General features: G+C 36.3%; 1 protein-coding gene across 1 annotated transcript in view; it reads right to left on the bottom strand.

The window, feature by feature from the left end:
• The window catches only part of LOC128015111 (lipoma-preferred partner homolog), a 92,989-nt gene that overhangs the window by 57,298 nt on the left and 16,513 nt on the right, over positions 1-19,178 (bottom strand). The window contains exon 2 of the mRNA XM_052598802.1: positions 9,774-10,346. Within this exon, the coding sequence (XP_052454762.1) occupies positions 9,774-10,346 (573 nt within the window). The remainder of the gene's footprint in view (positions 1-9,773; positions 10,347-19,178) is intronic.

Here is a 19,178-nt window from a genome sequence, read left to right as displayed (position 1 = left end):
GCAGAATATCAAGCCATTAAACGTGTTGATGGGAAAACTGAAAGAGTATACACTACTATTCAAAGTTCTAAATAAATTGAGATATATGAGTTATTTTACTGAATTTTCAGCATCCAGTCCAGACCAGATGCTGATTATAATAAATAAATACATTGTCTGAAAAATAGAAAGATTAATTATATAAACACACACACACATGCACTTGTGATTGACATTACAAAGTGTTTGGTGATTACATAATGAAACGGATATTTGAGATTTACAAGGACATGATATGCAAACTTTTACAGTTTAGTATTACTAGTATAAATGTGGACTGGATCAGGACATGGATGGGATGTAGTAGGATGTTGGGGGTCTTCAGAGCTGCACACCATAGGGTGAGGGGAGAAAGTTGGGGTAGAAGTGAAACCTGATTCATAGACATCCTTCCAGCATCCTGTCAAATTGGCCATTTAACCTTTACACTTTCAAACATTTAGCAACTACAGACCAACTGTGCAGGCCCACAGCTACATCAGTGACCAACCAATTTTAGATCTCACAAATGCAGTGCCAAAAAATGTGATTGATCACCTGTCAACAGGTTTGAGTATGAGTATCATTAACCAGAGAGATCAGCTAAATGAGAGTAAGGGAATTCTGTCTCAACACTGACAAGGTGAGAAGGTGTCAGTAAAATGTCTGCAAACAGACTTTTGAACTCTAGTTAATTTAAAGTTAGGCTTATATAAACCATATATGGTTTGTAATAATCTGTCATTATGTAATACCTGTTCGTGTACAGCATAAAACCAACAACGCCAATGTCATGGGTTCACTTCCTGGGTAAAAAAGAACAAAATCATTTGTAGAACAAAATGTAGAACAAAAATGCAGAAGAAAAATATAATCAATTCTTATTATTTATTGTAATTTTATTATGTAGAAAGTTTAAATATATATAACAAATTATTAAAAATGTTTCTGTGAAGAACAAAAATTTAAAAAAAGATAACATTTAATGAAAAAATCTAAATATAATTTCTATCAAATAATAATAAATAAATAAAAACTGATTATTATTTTATAGTGAGGCCAATAAAATGTGCTAGGGCAAGTAAAAACCAAAACTACATGACTGACTTGAACAGCAAAAAAAAAAAAACCCACCTCCCTTACTGTGAGCCCTGCGTGATACTAAATCTACACTAACTCATAGTGCAAAGATAATTTAGATAGCTGCTTCTGTTAGTTTTTTTTTTTTTTTTAGGAAAAACTGATTATACAAACAAAGTTGACCTTTAAATGTTATCTTGTCTCCCTGAAAGTGTCAGTTTGGTTTCCATTTTGAGTTTTTCTTAAACTGAAAAAAAAAAAAGATTTTCATGTTTTCCCAAACAATGCCGAATTGCTGACCAAATAATTTATGCAAACTTAAGTTTCCTTTTTAGGTTGTTATCATTCAATGTTCTTCTTTTGAGAAGACCCCTAAAACGATACACAAGATCAGAAATAGTGCACAGCTTAGGAAGCCCTCATCTATTTTTTTAATGGCCAGAATCTACTGTAAATGTAAATATGAATGTTTTCTTCTTCTGTTAAAGGGGGGGGGGGGTGAAATGCTCGTTTTCACTCAATATCCTGTTAATCTTGAGTACCTATAGAGTAGTACTGCATCCTTCATAACTCCAAAAAGTCTTTAGTTTTATTATATTCATAAGAGAAAGATAGTCTGTACCAATTTTTCCCGGAAAAACATGACCCGCTGGAGGCGTGACGTGTGGGCGGAGCTAAAGAATCACGAGCGCCAGTAGGCTTTTGCGTTGAGAGCATGTGGAAACTATGACATTACCATGAGGGAAAAACCATCATCCAAAACAAACCATGGCTTACAGTCAGATTCAGCCGTTTATTTATGATCCAGAATCAGATCCCGAGGCTGAAACTGAACGAGAGCAGCAGCAGCAACGACTCGCTCCGAGCGGGGCTCGTACCCGGGTCTCCGGCATGGGAGGGGACGCACTAACATGGAGGCAGAGATATTTTAAGCAGTTTTACTCACCGCCTGCGGTTCCAACACACGATCGTGACCCTTTTTCGTTGGGATTGCATCCTTAAGAAATAAACGATACGCAAATCCGTCGTCAAACTGGGCCTTGTTTGTAAAACAAGCATCTTCGAAATGCAGGGAACAAACAAAAACACTGTAAAAATAAACTCTATCCACTTAATGCTGTTTTTTCTTTGGTAATCTGTGCAGGGTTGTCTTGCCCTGGCAACCAAAAACACTCCTTTTGTGACATTTCGCGACGCTCTCGCTCTGATCAGTGAATGTCTGTTGTGCTCTCAGTGCTGTGCTATACGGGAGCGCGCACTCTTCCGGGAGAAGTGCCCTTAAGCACTTAATTCCGCTCCATCTAACGTCACACAGACCCATACTCGAAAAAAACTTTCCGAAACTTGTGGCAAACCGGAAGGAGTATTTTTGGAACAGAAATACTCCTCCAAACGTAAAACTTAATTTTTGAAACTTTGCCCATGTTTATCATGGGAATCCAATCCAACTCTTTAACAGTGTAAAAACTCAGTATGCATGAAATAGCATTTCAGCCCCCCTTTAATATAGAACTGAAAGGTTGGAAGGGAAGGTTGTTGTCCCATTGACAGAACCTCTGAAACTACACCGACCCTGTTGTCAATCAAATTTAATGGCTTGTCACTCTCCAAATTCACAAGTGAATAAAGAATAAGGTCACAAGCATTGGATGCCATTGTCAAGAACTAGACCCTTTGAGCTTCCAATGCTCAAAGTGAGCCATGCCAGGTCCAAGAGCATCTATGTTTCTAGAATGTAAAAAATCATATTTCTGTTTGTCAGCATGGCCTGTTTATCTTTAGTTACTTACTCTGCCTCTGTTTCTTATATTAGAGTTTTTTGTTCCAAACAAAATCTTCAAAATTCTTGATGAGGGACAACAGAGCTGCGAGAGTTCAGCACTATTTGGAACGCTGAGAGCTGATTCAGTTTGCTGGCAGCTGACACTGACAAGAGAAGTTACTCTCCAGGAACAGATTAAACTCTCTCTCTGTGTGTGTGTGTGTGTGTGTGTGTGTGTGTGTGTGTGTGTGAGCGTGCACAGGGCAGAGGAAATCCACTTGTGTAAAACAACTGAAACACTGGCTGCTCTGTTTTCACTTCCTGCTGTGTGCTCTGTCATCACAGCAGGCTTTGCTCCTCATTAATTGATATATTGTATGGATAACTATCTAAAATTATTTACAACTTTCAGAAAGGAAATGCAATGATAATATGATAATTAACATTATACACAGTATGTATTAAAGCTATTATACAGATAATATATTACAATGATTTCTGAAGAATAAGTAACTGAAGACTGGAGTAATGACTGATGAAAATTCATCTTAGCTTTCACAGGAATAACATGACATTTTAAAAAGGTTTTTAAAAAGAAAATTGTAATAAAATTTCACAATATCACTTGTTTTACTGTAAATTTATCAAATACTGCCTTTTGAAAGACTCAAAACGACAACAACAAAATCTTATCAGCACTCAAAATTTGAATGGTAGTGTATACGAAAATGCTAAATAATAAAGGATTCTCAGCATCAGTAAAATGTGTGATAACTTGCATGTGATTGTGAGGAGAGTGAAAGCAGATGATTTCTTTTGCAGTGAATGTTGTGCAATATGTCAGGGGTCTCCAAACTCAGACTTGGAGGGCTGGTGTTCAGCAGAGTTTAGCTCCAACTTGCCTCAACACACTTGCCTGGAAGTTTCTAGTATCCCTAGTAACACCTTGATTGACTAGTTCAGGTTTGTTTAATTGGGGTTTGTTAAACATGGCTTTATGTAATGTTTACAGCACTGAAGGGAACCTACTGTACAACCTCTGTAACACACACCTAGATACCCTGCTATCACTATCCGTCCACCGTTTAGTTAAAATGACAGAGGTCAGACAAGGCAACTGTAAGCTCAAAGGCCCTTTTATTTAACTCCAAACCAGAGTTATATGCAAAACTTTTCCACAATTTTTTTTTTCTCAGTACAACCAAATATTTAATTATTCAGCATTTACAATATACTGTTAAAAAGTTTGGGGATTTTTAGATGTTTTAAAGAGTTCTCTTATGCTCTCTTATGCTGCATTTAATACAATTAGTAGTATTTAAAAATATTATTACAATATAAATAACTTTTTTTTCCTGTTTTAATATATTTTAGAAAAATGTAATTCATTGATGGCAAAGCCGATTTATCGGGAGTTAACCAATCTTCTAACACGATCCATTAGAAATCATTCTATGTGGATTTGCTGCTAAAAAAATTAATAAAAAACTCTTGTTTTTGTTGTGCTGCTTAATATTTTTGTTGAAACCATGAATTTTTGATGAGTAGAACGTTTTTGCATCACTTTTGATTATCTTAATGCATCCTCGATGAATAAAAGTGTTCGTTTTCAGCAGTTAAGATTAATTTTCATTTGCATTCATTTCAAAGATTAATCATGTTTAATATTAAATGTGAACGATAATCCATGTATAAAACCAAAAAGGGCCTGACATGTTGGTAATGGGCCAAGCCACAATAGGAATAATGCCAAAAGGGGAATGAATAAAGAGTTTGTGAGGTCAGCGAGCCCCTTAATGTTGTCCTGAAATGAGTTATTTTGAGCAGGTGTTGACGAGGACCCATGGAAATGTTGATATGTGAGTCAAAGAAAACGACCTCCACCAAAAGCAGAGAACAAGAGAGAGAGGGGTGGGGGAGCATAACGTCAAACATACGAAAGCTGCATATTTGTCAGCTGAAACCATCACTGACCTTCTAGGGGGCTTTAGCCGCCTGTAGGGGTTGAGCAGTTGAAAATAATCCTTCCCCTGTCAATTGTCACTCAAGCTCAGCAATAACACAAGCTATCATCCAGCTTAGCCTTTCCCCAATTTAGAGAGAGAGAGAGAGAGAGAGAGAGAGATGCGGCAAGAGAAAGAGGAGGAGAGGAAGATCATAAAAGAAGGAGAGAGTTGAAGAAATCGCTAAATGAACCAGCTGCCATGAAATTCCCCCTCCATTCGAAAAACGAGATCAATCGTTCGCTGGCAGATTTGCTTAATTAAGTGTCCTTGAGTTGCGTTGATGTGAAAAGCCTTCATTTTTACACCTTACTTCTAATACCAAAGACACAAACCAATCAGAGACGAGATCCTGAGGAGCTCAGCCAATCAGCACAAAGCGACGAGGACAACTGGACGGGAAGTGATTACAGACGCATAATGACATTGACCCTCCGTGACAGTTCTCAATTACATTTAATGATCGCTGCGACGAGACACAAAGCAAAAGATCCCCTTCAGAGCAAATGGAAGCAAATATAAAAACACAGACCTCTCGATGAACCGTGGCCAGGAAATGGCCATTGCTTGTTGCTCTTAAGCCATCTATTATTTGGTTGATATCTGAGATTATTTATGCATCAGATTAGTTTGCGGACTCGGTTTTGCATTGTGTGCAGGGTTATGGAAAAGTCCTGACATGACATCTGGACAGATTGACATCGGTAAAGACAAAGTTGACAGCTTTGGCTTTTACTTTAATCTGGCTTTTATACTATTCCGCCGTTCCATTCAGAGATTCAAGATCAAAGTGTGGCAATACTGACGAAAAGGAAAATAAACAGATTACGGCTAAAAGGGCAGGAAAAGCTTCTCATTAAAACGAAGGAATCAGCTGAGTTGGAAAACATCAGGATCAAATGCATTGTGCTGTGAGAGAGGTCATCGCACTGTTGTGTTTTCTAACTGTGCATGCCTTCAAAGGGAAAGGATTTCTTTTAAGGTTCTTTAGTGTTCAAGTTCTAGTGCTCAACATCTTTTGTAGCAATCACCTAAAACGTATTGAAAATATTGTGTGTACAAAAGAATTTGTAATTATATTGTGTATGTTTGTCTATTTGGTGTCTATGCAAAAGTACAGTATGAAAACATAGTAGCCTTTATTAAAATACCTACGATTACTAAGATCCATGGGATAATTCCTCATCATACAAGATCAAAGATGTGTTCAAATGTTCAAAGAGAAATTGGAAGACCTGTAAAACATCATCTTTTTGCTTTTTGATGCACTATTTTGGGACTAGAGCTGCCATCTCACAGCATAATGTACTTGTGTTTCGAATAATGTTAATTTGTTTTCTTAATTCATGAGGCTGCTCCCTACAATGTGGTATTTATTTTGTGTTTAGTTAAACACAGTCCTTGATGAGCTATTCCCAAAGGCTGGGGCTGCAGTTGTTTGTACTAGTGCATAAAATCCTTGAATTAGTGCGGGCTCAAGTGTGTGTTCTTTTCCCCAGATTGTGGCTATGGAGAGTGTGTGTGCAGAGACCGCAATAGCCATCTCACTGGAGCAGCCAGTAGAAAATGAATCAGTTTAATGGTTCTCTGAGGCAACTCCAAAAAACAGTCCTTTTTCCATAATAATATTTGTCCTTTTGAATTTTTGAATGGCATTACGTTATTGAGTGTGGCATTTCTTTTGCAAAGCGCTGCATATTTTCTGCTTCACAATAAATAAACCAGTCTCCGAAATGATTTCTGGTTAAAAGGCCACTAGAATCTGTGTGGACCAGGAAGGACCTACAACAACAGAAGGCAAAAGACACATCCCAAGCGCCTGCCACTTATCATCCCATCACTCTTATATATTAATAACAGCATATTGCATCACTATAATTGGACTGGATGTTTTACATCCTTGGGCTGATTGTGAAAGACATTACCAGATATTCTTGGGAATTTTAAAAAGAGAAAGTGATTCGCATGCGCCTCAAGCTGTCTTTTTGCAGAGGACTCCAAGGTAGTGACCTAGAAGTTCTGCCGAGGGGGAAGACCAGCGATAAGATGGGAACTGCCATGTGGCATTCGGTGTCAACACCTTGTTTGTTCTCAAGTTTTGACCGATGTTCTCTTGCCTGGTTGAATTTCAGAAAGCCAGATGCTAAGATATGCACAGTTTTAAAGCAAGGAGCTCGATTTTAAACCTAAGAACCTTTAAGAAAATATGTGTTGAATCCTAAATACTATTTGATGTTCCCCTTTCAAGGGATGCCCTTCCTACAGCAAAAAGAGAGCTATATGTTTTGTGTATCAAGACTCATTTACACTGTATGAGAAAAAAAATGTGATGATCACAGATCATCAGAACAACTGGCTTTTATATATCATTGTGCTAAATAAAAAATAAATGATTAATTATTAACTGGAAAATATTTACTTCATATTAAGATATTTTTCTTAAATATCACTATTAAATATTACCTTAAAACCCCAATGAGAAAGGTAAAAGTGCTTTTCATTAACACATATGTAGACACATGGCAGACCATACAAGGTAAAATTATCATTTTTGTTTGCAGTGTATAAAATTGACTGCATGGATAAAAATTACAGTTACTTTTTTTATTATTATTTTATTCATGGCTTGTTAGATCTAAAGTAAAATCAAGTAAAAAATCTAATGTGTTTATGCAGCATCTCTCTACTAATTGTACGGCTCTAAATTTAAAGATTTCAAAAACAGTGACATTTCCACATTGTTGCTAAAAAATTATATCACGATCCTCTTTCCTCTATCAATAAAAAATAAGTTAGAACTAGATGTCAAATATGAAGACATACTAAGAGTAGAGAGAGTGAAAGTGAGAGAGAAATAAAAGAAAGGGAGAGAGATGTGTGAATGTGTGAGGTGAGATAAGATAAAGATTCAGTTTCTATTCAGACAAATATATTCAAGAATGTGTAAAGCCCTACAGAGAAGCGGCTTTAAAAATTCATCATAAAGGTTACATTTTTTTTTTTTTCAGAAGATTTCGATGAAGGATGCAAAGAAACTCCCTGTTGTATTGCCACTGAAGCAATTAAATCACAAACACTAAGTAGTATACACACTTATGAGTCACACACATACTGTACGCACACACACATTATTGTAAAAGGAAAAGTTGAGCTTCATTATCCTAGTATGTTTCTGTGACGTTAACACAGCTGTTATGACTGTGTAAAGATTCAAGGTTTAATTTAAAATAGGAGCATGTTTTGTGTGGTAACCAGCCTTTAAAAATGCTCTCTGTCTCTCATGCACAATCAATAAATCATAAAATACACAAGCTAGCTTAAACACACAATCATAGGACATGAACACAGATAATTAATTACCACAAATGTATTATTCATACATACACGCACACAAACAGCACAAACATAGACACACACTTTCAAAATATTTTCATGAATTTTTCATTGTGCACAGAATAAGGACAGCCATGTGCTTGTGTGTACCTTTCCATTATCAAGTCTGCTCTAGGATAAAACTGAGCACTTGTGCAGTGTACTTCAACTTCAACAAAAACTGTACTTGCAGATAAAATAATGTTAATTAAATAAAAGGCCATTTAAGTGTATTTAAAACAGACTTGATCACACTTATAAAAAGTGCACCTAATGATTAATAATTTCAAATCATTATGTTTTCAATAATTTTCTTTCTTACTTTAAAGAAGTAGATTTATTTTAATGTGTTGATTAACATACAAAAGCACATGCAAAGTCGTCTACTTGATTATTGATCGACTTGGGCTTAACTATTATGCGTTACTGAATGTTACATTTAAAGTTAATATATTTTAAATGTACTAAATTGCAACTTCAACATTAAAAAGTGTAATTACATAACTATTTAAATATATATATATGTTTAAATATAAATGATGATATTTAAGTATATTTTAGTTCAGTATAAATGTTTGTTAGTACATTCTGCAGTACACTTTAAAGGAGTCATATGAACAGCTGGCATTGTAAATTTCTTTCCCAGGATCAGGAATCAGTCCTCCATAAAATGTGCAGCACACATCTGAATATTTGGGTTGAACTGTTCTGGAACAGTGTTGTAAATACAACTTAACCACTGATTCTAGTTGTGCCTTCTTTCTTTGCGTGAACATTTGGCCGGTGTTATGCTAATCTTCCCACACAGTGACATAGACATGTGGGGGCGTGTTTAAACAAGGTGTCTTAGGAGGGTGTGGATGAGTCTTAACTTTGATAAAGAATATCTCTTTGGGTTTGTGACTGTAGTCTTTGCAACTTTACAGATCTTCTTTATGCAGTAAGCTTGTAACACTCCAAAGAGAAAGGAAAACTTGAAATCTTATCATATGACCCTTTTAACCAAGCAAGCACTTAAGAATATTCTTTTAAAGTATACTATTTCCGTAATAAGCTCTCTTGTTAAAAGTATGCTAAAAGTGTTTTTTTCTGTTTTATAAGGTTGAATATTGAATTTTTTTTTTAATCTTGTACCTTTTTTTTCTTTAATTCTTTAAATTCTCTTTGTTTTTTGTTCCTTGTGGCCTACAGATTCAATACCTGAATAATGATCTCTGTGTTTTTTTTTTACAGAAAATATGATAGTTATTACAGTTATTCACAGCTAGCAGCCGATTATATGACAATTTTATCATTTAAAGGACATTTGTTTTCATTTGGTGACACAAAGATTGCATGCCATATTAAAATAATTCAATTTGCGTTTCTGTGCTTTAAAAAAGTATTGCAGAGAATATAATTTCATAAACTCAATAAAAAGAGAGAACTGATTATAGAGCCGGTTGCTTTTCTAAGTAAGCTTTTCAGAGATTTGTTCCTCCATCTGTTTTTGTTTGTTCTACTGTTTTGTTTGAACATACTGTAGATGTGGCCTTTACCTTATGAGGAGCAGGATGGCCACCGCCGAAGGGTGTCAGGCTGGCAGGAGGATCAGTGATGTAGGTTTTTTTCGGGGGAGCGGGCTGGAACCCTTGGCTGGGTGGAGGAGCAGCATGGTGACTAGGCTCAGCTCTCCATGTGTTATGACCTCCATAAGCAGGAGCTCCACCATAGTGCTGGTCCTGGTAGCCTCCAGACGGTGCTGGGCAGAATCCTGGCTGCGGAGGCCCGTATGCAAAATCAGGGCCTCTGGGTTGAGCCGGCATGTACTGTACCTGGGCTGGACCGCGGACCGGCTGCTGCTGGGGCCCAGGCTGGGCGGCCCTGACCTGAACATTGAAGGTGGGCTGGCTAGGAGTAGAGGCGGTGGTGTAGGACGCTGGGACAGGCTGGGGAGCAGGCTGGTATTGGGGCCGTGGAGAAGATGAAGCCGGAGGAGGGACGGTTGGAGGGGTCTGTGGTTTTGGGGTGGATTTCTTAGTGGCGGTTAGAGGGGGTTGAGGTGGGATGACCATGCGCCGATAGCCTGTAACAGGGGCGTTGGAGCCTGTCGCAGCTGGGCTTGAGGAATTCTGTAAGAAATAAATATTAAATTAGAAATCCAATTTACGATTTTTTGTCCACTGGACGAAAGAAAACTGTTTAATATTGCTGCATGATGGACACAGACAATTCACTGATTTTTACATTTGAAGAAGCAGAAATAAAAAGAACTGAAATTCAACCACATTAGCATAAATTTGCATGCATTTTTTTTTTATTATTAATTGTTTTGAATATCAAACAAAATGTTTATCTTTCTTGATATACATATATAACAGAACATTTGAAGTTTATCAACGCAAACTTTGAATGCTGAATTGAAAGATTTTCTGAAAGATAGTCAGATAAATAAATAAATGAATAAATACACCTTAAAAAGTCTTAAAGTTCAAAGGTTTTATAGGCTTTATTGACCAGGTTGAAAAATCACTTAATTTACCACAATTGCATTACTTCTTGATTTGATTTTATTATTATTATTGTTATTTTTTATTAAATCTTAAATTTTCAGTACAGTATTCTACTTCCTATTAGTTCAAATCAATGCTAATTCAGTTTCCTGTGGGGAACGGCTAATTCAGTTTCAATTACTAAGTCATGAATTTTGCCAAGCCTTGATTGACATCAAGTTATTCAACAGCCCAAACCATTAAACCACTATGTATCACAGCCTGGCAACTGGCTAATGGTCATTAATCATGGGATGGACATGTTACAATAAGAGGTGGTCCTAATGAACATCAGGGGGTCTTAATGAACATGTAGAACCTTCAGAACACCACAATTGAATAATCCCGCATCTCACAGCGCAAGTACAGTAATTATGCAGCCAGATCAATCCACAGGGCAAGTGCAACAACCATCAGTTAGTCGTGCCCAGACCACATCCACTCGTAAACTATGGCTAATAAAGCTTTGAGATTTAGAGTCAACAGGAGGATATAAATTATTTTGATCTAGAGAGAGAAGTGATGAGCAGCCGGACGAGGATAAAGACAATTGTGCTGATGCTAGCGGGCCGCATGGGATGGAGGCAAAATCAGAAAGATTTGTTTCTTCGGTTTCCTGGGTGCTTTGGCTCTGTAGCTCTATGCAGAGAAATCTATTCAGTGTCCAACAATAGCTGTGTTACAGAGCCTGAGGACAGACTTGATTTTTGTAGATGTAAAACGATTATTGAAAATTCAAATAAGCACAAACCCCGTGACAACCATCAAAGATCAAAATAAATCCTAGCTGTAGAGCGTTTGGTGTTTGTCTGATTGCATTAAAAGACCAAAGAGATACTTCCATTCTATAATATTTGGCTGATTTTATTAATCTATACAAGACTGTTCTGTCATAACTAACCAGCTAAATGAAGACCAAAGAAACTTTAATTTCATGATGAAACATTCAGTAATACACTTCATGATAGCACATCATTGCCTCAAGCAGAACTGCACGTTTTAAACACGTCTGTGAAGTGAATGTGTGTATAAGAATGTTTTAATCTTGTGGTGATGCCCATCTCTTCATGAATTCAAAGTGTTTGGTTGAGCGAGGGAATACACTGTTGCATCATGCACTTTAGATGGGAATCATGGTTAAGGTGGCTTGCTGAAGTAAGCGGGTCAGAAATACATTTTTTAAACCAAGAATACAGTATGGTTAAAACCAACTTCTTAAACAAATGTGGTGACAGATATTTTCACATACTTTTAGAAGGCAAAAAGTCAGACTGCAATGTACACAATTCCTATAGATTTGTTTTAAGGTAAATGTGTTTTTGTAAATTAGTAAATTAGTATAGTATAGAGCCGCGTTTCCACCGCTGGAACTTTACCCAGGAACTAGGGACTTTGGGCTGGTACTTCGTGTATTTCCACTGCAGGAACCAGGGTCTATATAAAGTTTGAGTAAATAAAATGGCCCTCAGAAAGTCCCTGCTCGCGAGGTAGTACTTTTTCAAATGTTTGGAACTTTCAGGGGCGGGACTTGGGCACTGAGCCAAGGTTGGCTGATTAACATGTTTAAATGAAAATGAAAGGAGACAGTGGTATTTGATATCCTATTTTGTCTTATTGTAAATTGCAGTAGACAAGGCGAGCTGACTAGTGCTATCAAGTACGCTGCTGTTTGCAGAATTACTGGACTTGCGTCATCCAGTCTGTGGGAGTTCACACTCCCAAGTCGAACTTGGGAAAGTCCAAACTATCGAGGATGCAAGTGCTAAATTTGCGTACTTTGTATTGAAGTCACCCGACTATTTGCCTAATCCTCACGGTACTTTAGAGCATGGTGGAAATGCAGAAAGCAACCGGATTGGGGGGGGAAATAGTTCCTGGGGAAAAAAGGTCCTGGTACAATTGTTCCGGGTAATTTTGGTGGAAACGCAGCATAGTTTATTCTACAGGGCTTATAATAACTATTTAATATTTTATATATAATTCTGACACAATCTGAAAATATTCATGCTACTTTTCCATTTTGCTACTTATCCATTTTGCTTATCCATTAAAAACTAAAATCATAATTAATGGTTGTAAAATATAACATTTAATTTACTATAAATTGTATTTATTAATATTTTTTATGAAAACAGAAGTGACAGTGTGAATATAAATTATATATACATGATTATTGATTATCATCACAAAAATTTACAAACAAATCAGAATTTTGAAATGTCAGTACAGATATGTATGCATGTTCAATTAATGATAAATGAAATGAAGATAAAATTGTTCAAATACTTCCCTCTATTCTGAAAATTAACAATACGAATTGTCAACTTAACACAAAGGGCCCTATTTTAACAATCTAATTAACGGCCCTATTTTAACGACCGTCGTGTTTACAACTGTGACTATGAGCGCTTATCAGGATCAACTAAACGCTGGATTTTCAAAACTATGTGAAATATTTAAAGTTTGCGGCATAGAATCTTTCAAATACGTCAAAGAGTTTTACACACTGGTCTGTTATTGTGGCGACGTTTCCATTTCCCCAAACGTGACGCTGAATGAAACGAACTGTGATTTTTTTTTTAAATGTCGGTCAAACAGCCTCATGGGCCTTGGCCAATGAAAGCTCCCATGGATTCCAGAACTTCAGCCATCAGTCTGGCTTCGCAAGACTATGTATTGCCTAACAAAAACATGAAATAGTATACATTGGCTGATAATTGTATAATCATCTGTACATATACTATATAGCTAAAGTAGAGGGCAGAAGTAAATGACTCCATAAAGGTGACTGTGGCATTTTCAATTGCATATTACAAAATCAAAGTCTAATAGTCTGTTTCAAATAGATCACCAGTGTTCTCTAATGACCTACAAACTAGCTGTCATTAAGCTCTGCTTTTCTTTTTAGGTTATTGCCTTAAGACAGAAAATGAGAAATCAATTACTGTCTCTATCGAATGATGAAGAGACTGAACCTACATGCCTGAGGCAGAGGTATCTTCTTTAAAGACATAAATATGGCTTGTCATTACGGCTTACAGCTCTATTGAAAAAGTCAGGAAGAGGTTTGGGTGAAAGCTCATGCGATGACCAATCAAGGTAACCAATCACAGAGCTTTATTAACCTAGCAGAGCAAATTCAGATGAGTGGTAACTCAAGCTCTTGGTCACATTCCATCTTTACATTTAACAGCAGGGGAAAAAAATCTTATGGATACGATTGTGTTAATGAAGGACACGCTGTATTTGAGTCATCTTAATGTGCTTGAGCCGTGACTTTCAAAATGAGGAAAAATGAAAGATGATGCGAGTTTTATCATCTTAACAATGATACCTCAGGCTTTGAGACACAAAAGTAAGACAGACTCGAAAAAGACCTCATGAAACATTTCACACTTGTAACTACAACTTCCGTCTCAGTGATTAGGGCTGATGTATCTGTCTGCATGCAAATGTAAAATACCCTAAACGTGCCCTTCAGGAAGTGAAATTACTCAATTTAAATGTTTCATGCTATTTTAAATACTTGATATTATTAATTTATCTATAAAGACCTTAAACCCTAACATTTAGGAGAGTGCTGGAAATGCAAATAGGACCCTAAAAATAATTATATTGTCACAGCAAATTTTACACCCATTAGATTAAAGAAGAGGAAATCACTCCTTTATTTGAGGGTGAAATCATGGGTAGGAGAAGATTTGTATGGAATGGCACATCACAGATTTCCTTGTGCAAACAAATTAAGAAAGTTCTGTTTTAAACTTTGTGAATGTACCCATGAAATATGCACATCTGCTCATAGTTTCTGGGTGATCAGGATCTTCCAATTTCATATTAAAATGAACTTCTAAAGTTCTGCAAAGTGACATGATTGTAACCTTGTCAGCCGTATAATAAACAAGGAAATATGCACACTTTTTTTGCCATACAATGAAAATGAAAACTTTCAAAATAAAAAAAATATGGTATCACAATATACTGGTACTGATGATAACTGTTATGTTTAAAAATTATTTTCTGTTAATGCTACACATATGGTAATATCTGGTTGACACACAACATAGTAGGTGGCAGTATTGCACCTTGACGCTGGTTTCCATCATAAACTGGGAAAAAAGGAGATAGCTCGTCATGTTGAAGGACATGACGAGCTAAAGCTCACACAAAAAAAATAGTCACAAGTAGAGCAGTTGGGGGATAGCAATCTCTTTTATAGCAGTAATATTTTATTTTTTTATTTTTTTTGCAAATTCTTTTGGCCATGATAACTGTGAAAGTCTGATATTAAACATCTTTAGTAAAAACAAAACATCAAAAACTATAAAATTTAGCTCCTAAACGAAAACTCCCAATTGCGCAGATTCCTATTTAAATTAATGGACTTCACCCTAGAAATGTTGCCAAGCAACTGTAAGTGTGGCTGCACCTTGAGGGTGACAAAATAATAAACATATGTTCATTTCTGGGTGAATTATCCTTTTAAGTAAATCTCAATTTCTTGGCTGATCTGGAACACTTTTGTTCAAAGCTCCCAGTAACACCTCTGTTCATGGTAACAACTGGACATTAACATTACCTACATTAAAGTACATAAAAAAAAAATTTTTTTAACCTTAACCCAACCTAATATGGATATTGCAAACAAACTTACTCAATGTTAATTCATCTGAATTAACTGTGCTGTTATGTGTGAAGTAAACCAGTAGTCCAGCTACTGTAGAATCTCTGAACAGTCTTTTACTTACTAAACTTACTTTTCCACTAAAACTCATGATTCAGAGTGACTTTAACAAACAACTTGAGTGTGTAATTTGTCTGTAACTCCAAGGAAAGGCTTTTTGACACATTAGAATAGATTAGGAGCGAGCATGCCGGGCTTGAGGGCATGGGTAAATCTGTTAACTTTTCATTTCAAACTGAGAGGGCGGATGGGAGGGGGGTGGGTGGGTGGTGGACGAGATTGTACAGCACAGAGGGAAAAACCCCATCGCTACAAAGAGAGAAGTTCCTCTCTCAACCTCTTTCTACTCTCTGCGTATTCTTTGAGTCTGAACAAACGTGAGAAACGTCCCCCTTTGGCTCTCTTCATGATAAAAAAAAAAAAAACACAACAAATTCCTAGTGTGTTTGCGCACACCTGGTGAATAAAGCTAGTTCTGAATCTGATTCTGATACAGATCCTGAAGGAAGTCCGTCGGCGAGAGCAGGTCTGTGTCCCCCAGCCCTTTGTTACATTCGGTCAGTTTCATTCATTCGTGTCATAGTCAAAGTCAGCGAGACATAGTAATTGTCTTCTTTTTAAGGGCTTCAATGCACTTGCACAATGAAAGGCAATCGGGCAAGGAGTAATGCGACTATCTCCTTCCACACACATTAAAAAACTATCTCTTCTCTCTACACTCAGGCAGTTCTGGGCACTCGTTTTAGAAAATAGGATGAGATAAGTCATATTTAATATGATTCAAGATGTTCCACTGACAAAAGGCCTCCTGTGGTTTTGAACTCTACATTTGAATATTAAATACATTTGATTGGAAGAGTTCATATAATACAGAGCGGAAATTCTTTTAGTAATCAAATGTCAACCTCTGCAAACAATATGAAACAAAAGCATCCATTTAGGCAATAGTAGTTTATTATGTCCCTTTGAGCCTGACAGGAAATCTCTGCACTGGACTCTCCACAGAGCTAGAACAGTTTCATAATCACTGGGCAGAGTCACATACACGATCTTAAACAGATATTATAAACAACCTAACAGCCTGTAAGTTCAAGTAAATGTCTCAAAACTGTTGGGGAAAGGTCATCATCACATATGGAGTGCATTTAGATGCTTACATTATGTAATGATTATGCTTAATAAGCTGAAAAACATGCAAGTAAAGACAAATTATGTATATAATTTGGTTGTGGGTTCAAATCCCAGGGAACACGTTAGGTAAAAACTGTTAGCCTGAATGCACTGTAAGTCGCTTTGGATAAAATCATCTGCTAAAGGCATACATTTATATTTATTTAATTGTAAATGTATTTATATAATACAAGTATAAACTAATGCAAATAGATGACAGTATTACAGGTTGGTATACTTGTGCCTGTATATTTTAAAACTTATAACCATATATATACACACACCACACACACACACACACACACAGACACACACACACGTCCACACATACACACACACACACACACACACATATATATATATATATTAGGGCTGGTAAGCGATTTAATTTTATCTAATAAATTACATGATGTGGTGATTAATTAATCTAATTGATCGCATATAAATTTGGAGAAATTACTCTGAAAAGTTAATTTAAAGTCGTTGTGCAAAGCATCAAAAAGAGATTACAAAAAGTAGGTTCAGCAAGAAATATTTAGTTTGATAAAATTTTATTACAAATACTCTTTTTGACCATGTGAGTAAAAGATGACAGAATTGTCATTTTTGGTTGGGTGAACTATAACTTTAATAATTAATTTTCTTAATTTTCTTATTACTACTATGAAAATATTAAATTATTTATTTAATGAAAATATACTCTAGATAATAAAATAAAACTGCCAGTAGGTGGTGTTAAATGTCTTAATGATTAAATCATCGAGTCATTTATTCATTGGTTTGATTCTTTCAAATGGCTGATTCATTCAGGATTGAAGTAAAGGGTTCTTTGTGAATGTCTCATTGAATCATTAGGCTTCTTCAACTGATCTTCTTACCAGTGTTGGGAGTAACGGCGTTTAAGTATAACGGCATACTAATGGAGTTTAATTTTTAGTAATGGAGTAATCTAATTAATTACTTTTCCCATCGTTGCAACGCCGTTATCTTTACTGAGAATGTAAAGTGTCACGTTACTAAAATTTGGTTGAATAAAGCGCGAGGTGTCATGCTTTGGCTAGTGGCTACACATCAGCTGCCTGACGCCGTTGCAAATCCGATGATGATTGGCTGGGTGGGCGGTACCCTGCTCACGCTGTCTCACTGCACGCCCTGACAACCACTAAACTAAATACAAGACGGCATCAGTGATAATGGCGTTCTCGATCTGGAAGTACCGGAAATTAAAGGCAAGAATGTTTCTGTAGCATGCACGGTATGCCCAGGAAAAAAGACTTTATATACGTCTGCCTCAAGCAACTCAAATCTTATGAACCGCCTCACATCAACACATGCTAACATGTTACTGTACTGAATATTTAATGCTGTGTTCAAACCAGACGCGACTTGCACGTATAACTTGCGCTATTCGCGCGTAGTTGGACGCTTGAACATTTTGAGTTCATACGCTTAATTCGCGCGTGAAATTAACTTCACAACAAAGCGAATTCGCTACATGGAGGCTTCCGCCAGTTGAGTTCACGTGGCATTTTCAACCACCATTTTTATTCAGATAATTTTCTAAATATTACTGTTATCGTGTCATGTAATGTAGTTTTAAAAGTATTTCATGCGAGAATGTAGTTGTTTTAAACTCAAATATGCGGTTTATTTAAAAATGTGTTTCGCCGATTTTCGGAGGTTGTCTATTCGTGCCTTTGCATTGACTTAACATTGAAATCACTCGTGCCAGATGTTCTATTTGCATCTGGTGTGAACGCACCATAAGAGTTGGATAGTGTTCTGTTTATTGTGCAGTAACTTTAGGCCTAATACACAGTTACAGAGATTTGCACTAATGGCCAGGTTTCCCTTTGTTTCTTTTCTTAAAGTTTAAATTAGTTTGTCTTAATTTTGTACTTGAATTTTATTTTCAATATTTATTTTTTTATATGTTTTTATTTCTATGCATATCATATGGCAAGCTGCAATCTATTGAGTTCAAATAAATTCAACATTTTCTAAAATACTTAGTGTTTTTATTCTTCAATCAGTTAATCAGCATCTTACATATTAAAGATGTTATAGGACGTAATAGCGTTATAGAACATAAAAAATAATGTCACAGTTACTTTGCTGAGTAACTAATTACTTTTACAACGTGGTAACTGAGTTACTAACTCAATTACATTTTGGGTGAAGTAATTTGTAATTTGTAACTATAACTAATTACTTTTTTCAAGTAAGATGACCAACACTGCATCTTACATTATCTCATAATTTAGTGATGAGGGGCCCTCCAAAGAGCCTGGAGCCCCAAGACCGTAAAAAGGTGGTGTAAAACCTTGATTAGCTTTTTCTATCTGGTAAATTGCATAAAAAGTTTAAACTAGGGCTGTCAATTTAAAGCGTCACTCTAATTAATTAGTTATGGAAAAAATAATGCACACATTTTCAAAGAATGCGCCCATCCCCACACTTATGTCATTTTATATTTCATAAGGTGTGTTCGACTTGAAGTGGCGCTGCACAGATCAATCGGTATTTGACATCAAAGTACCGCGAGAGTGAGTTGAAAG

This window comes from Carassius gibelio, chromosome A6, assembly GCF_023724105.1.
Source record: "Carassius gibelio isolate Cgi1373 ecotype wild population from Czech Republic chromosome A6, carGib1.2-hapl.c, whole genome shotgun sequence".
Taxonomy (NCBI): Eukaryota; Metazoa; Chordata; class Actinopteri; order Cypriniformes; family Cyprinidae; genus Carassius; species Carassius gibelio.
This window is presented reverse-complemented; position numbering and strand designations above follow the sequence as displayed.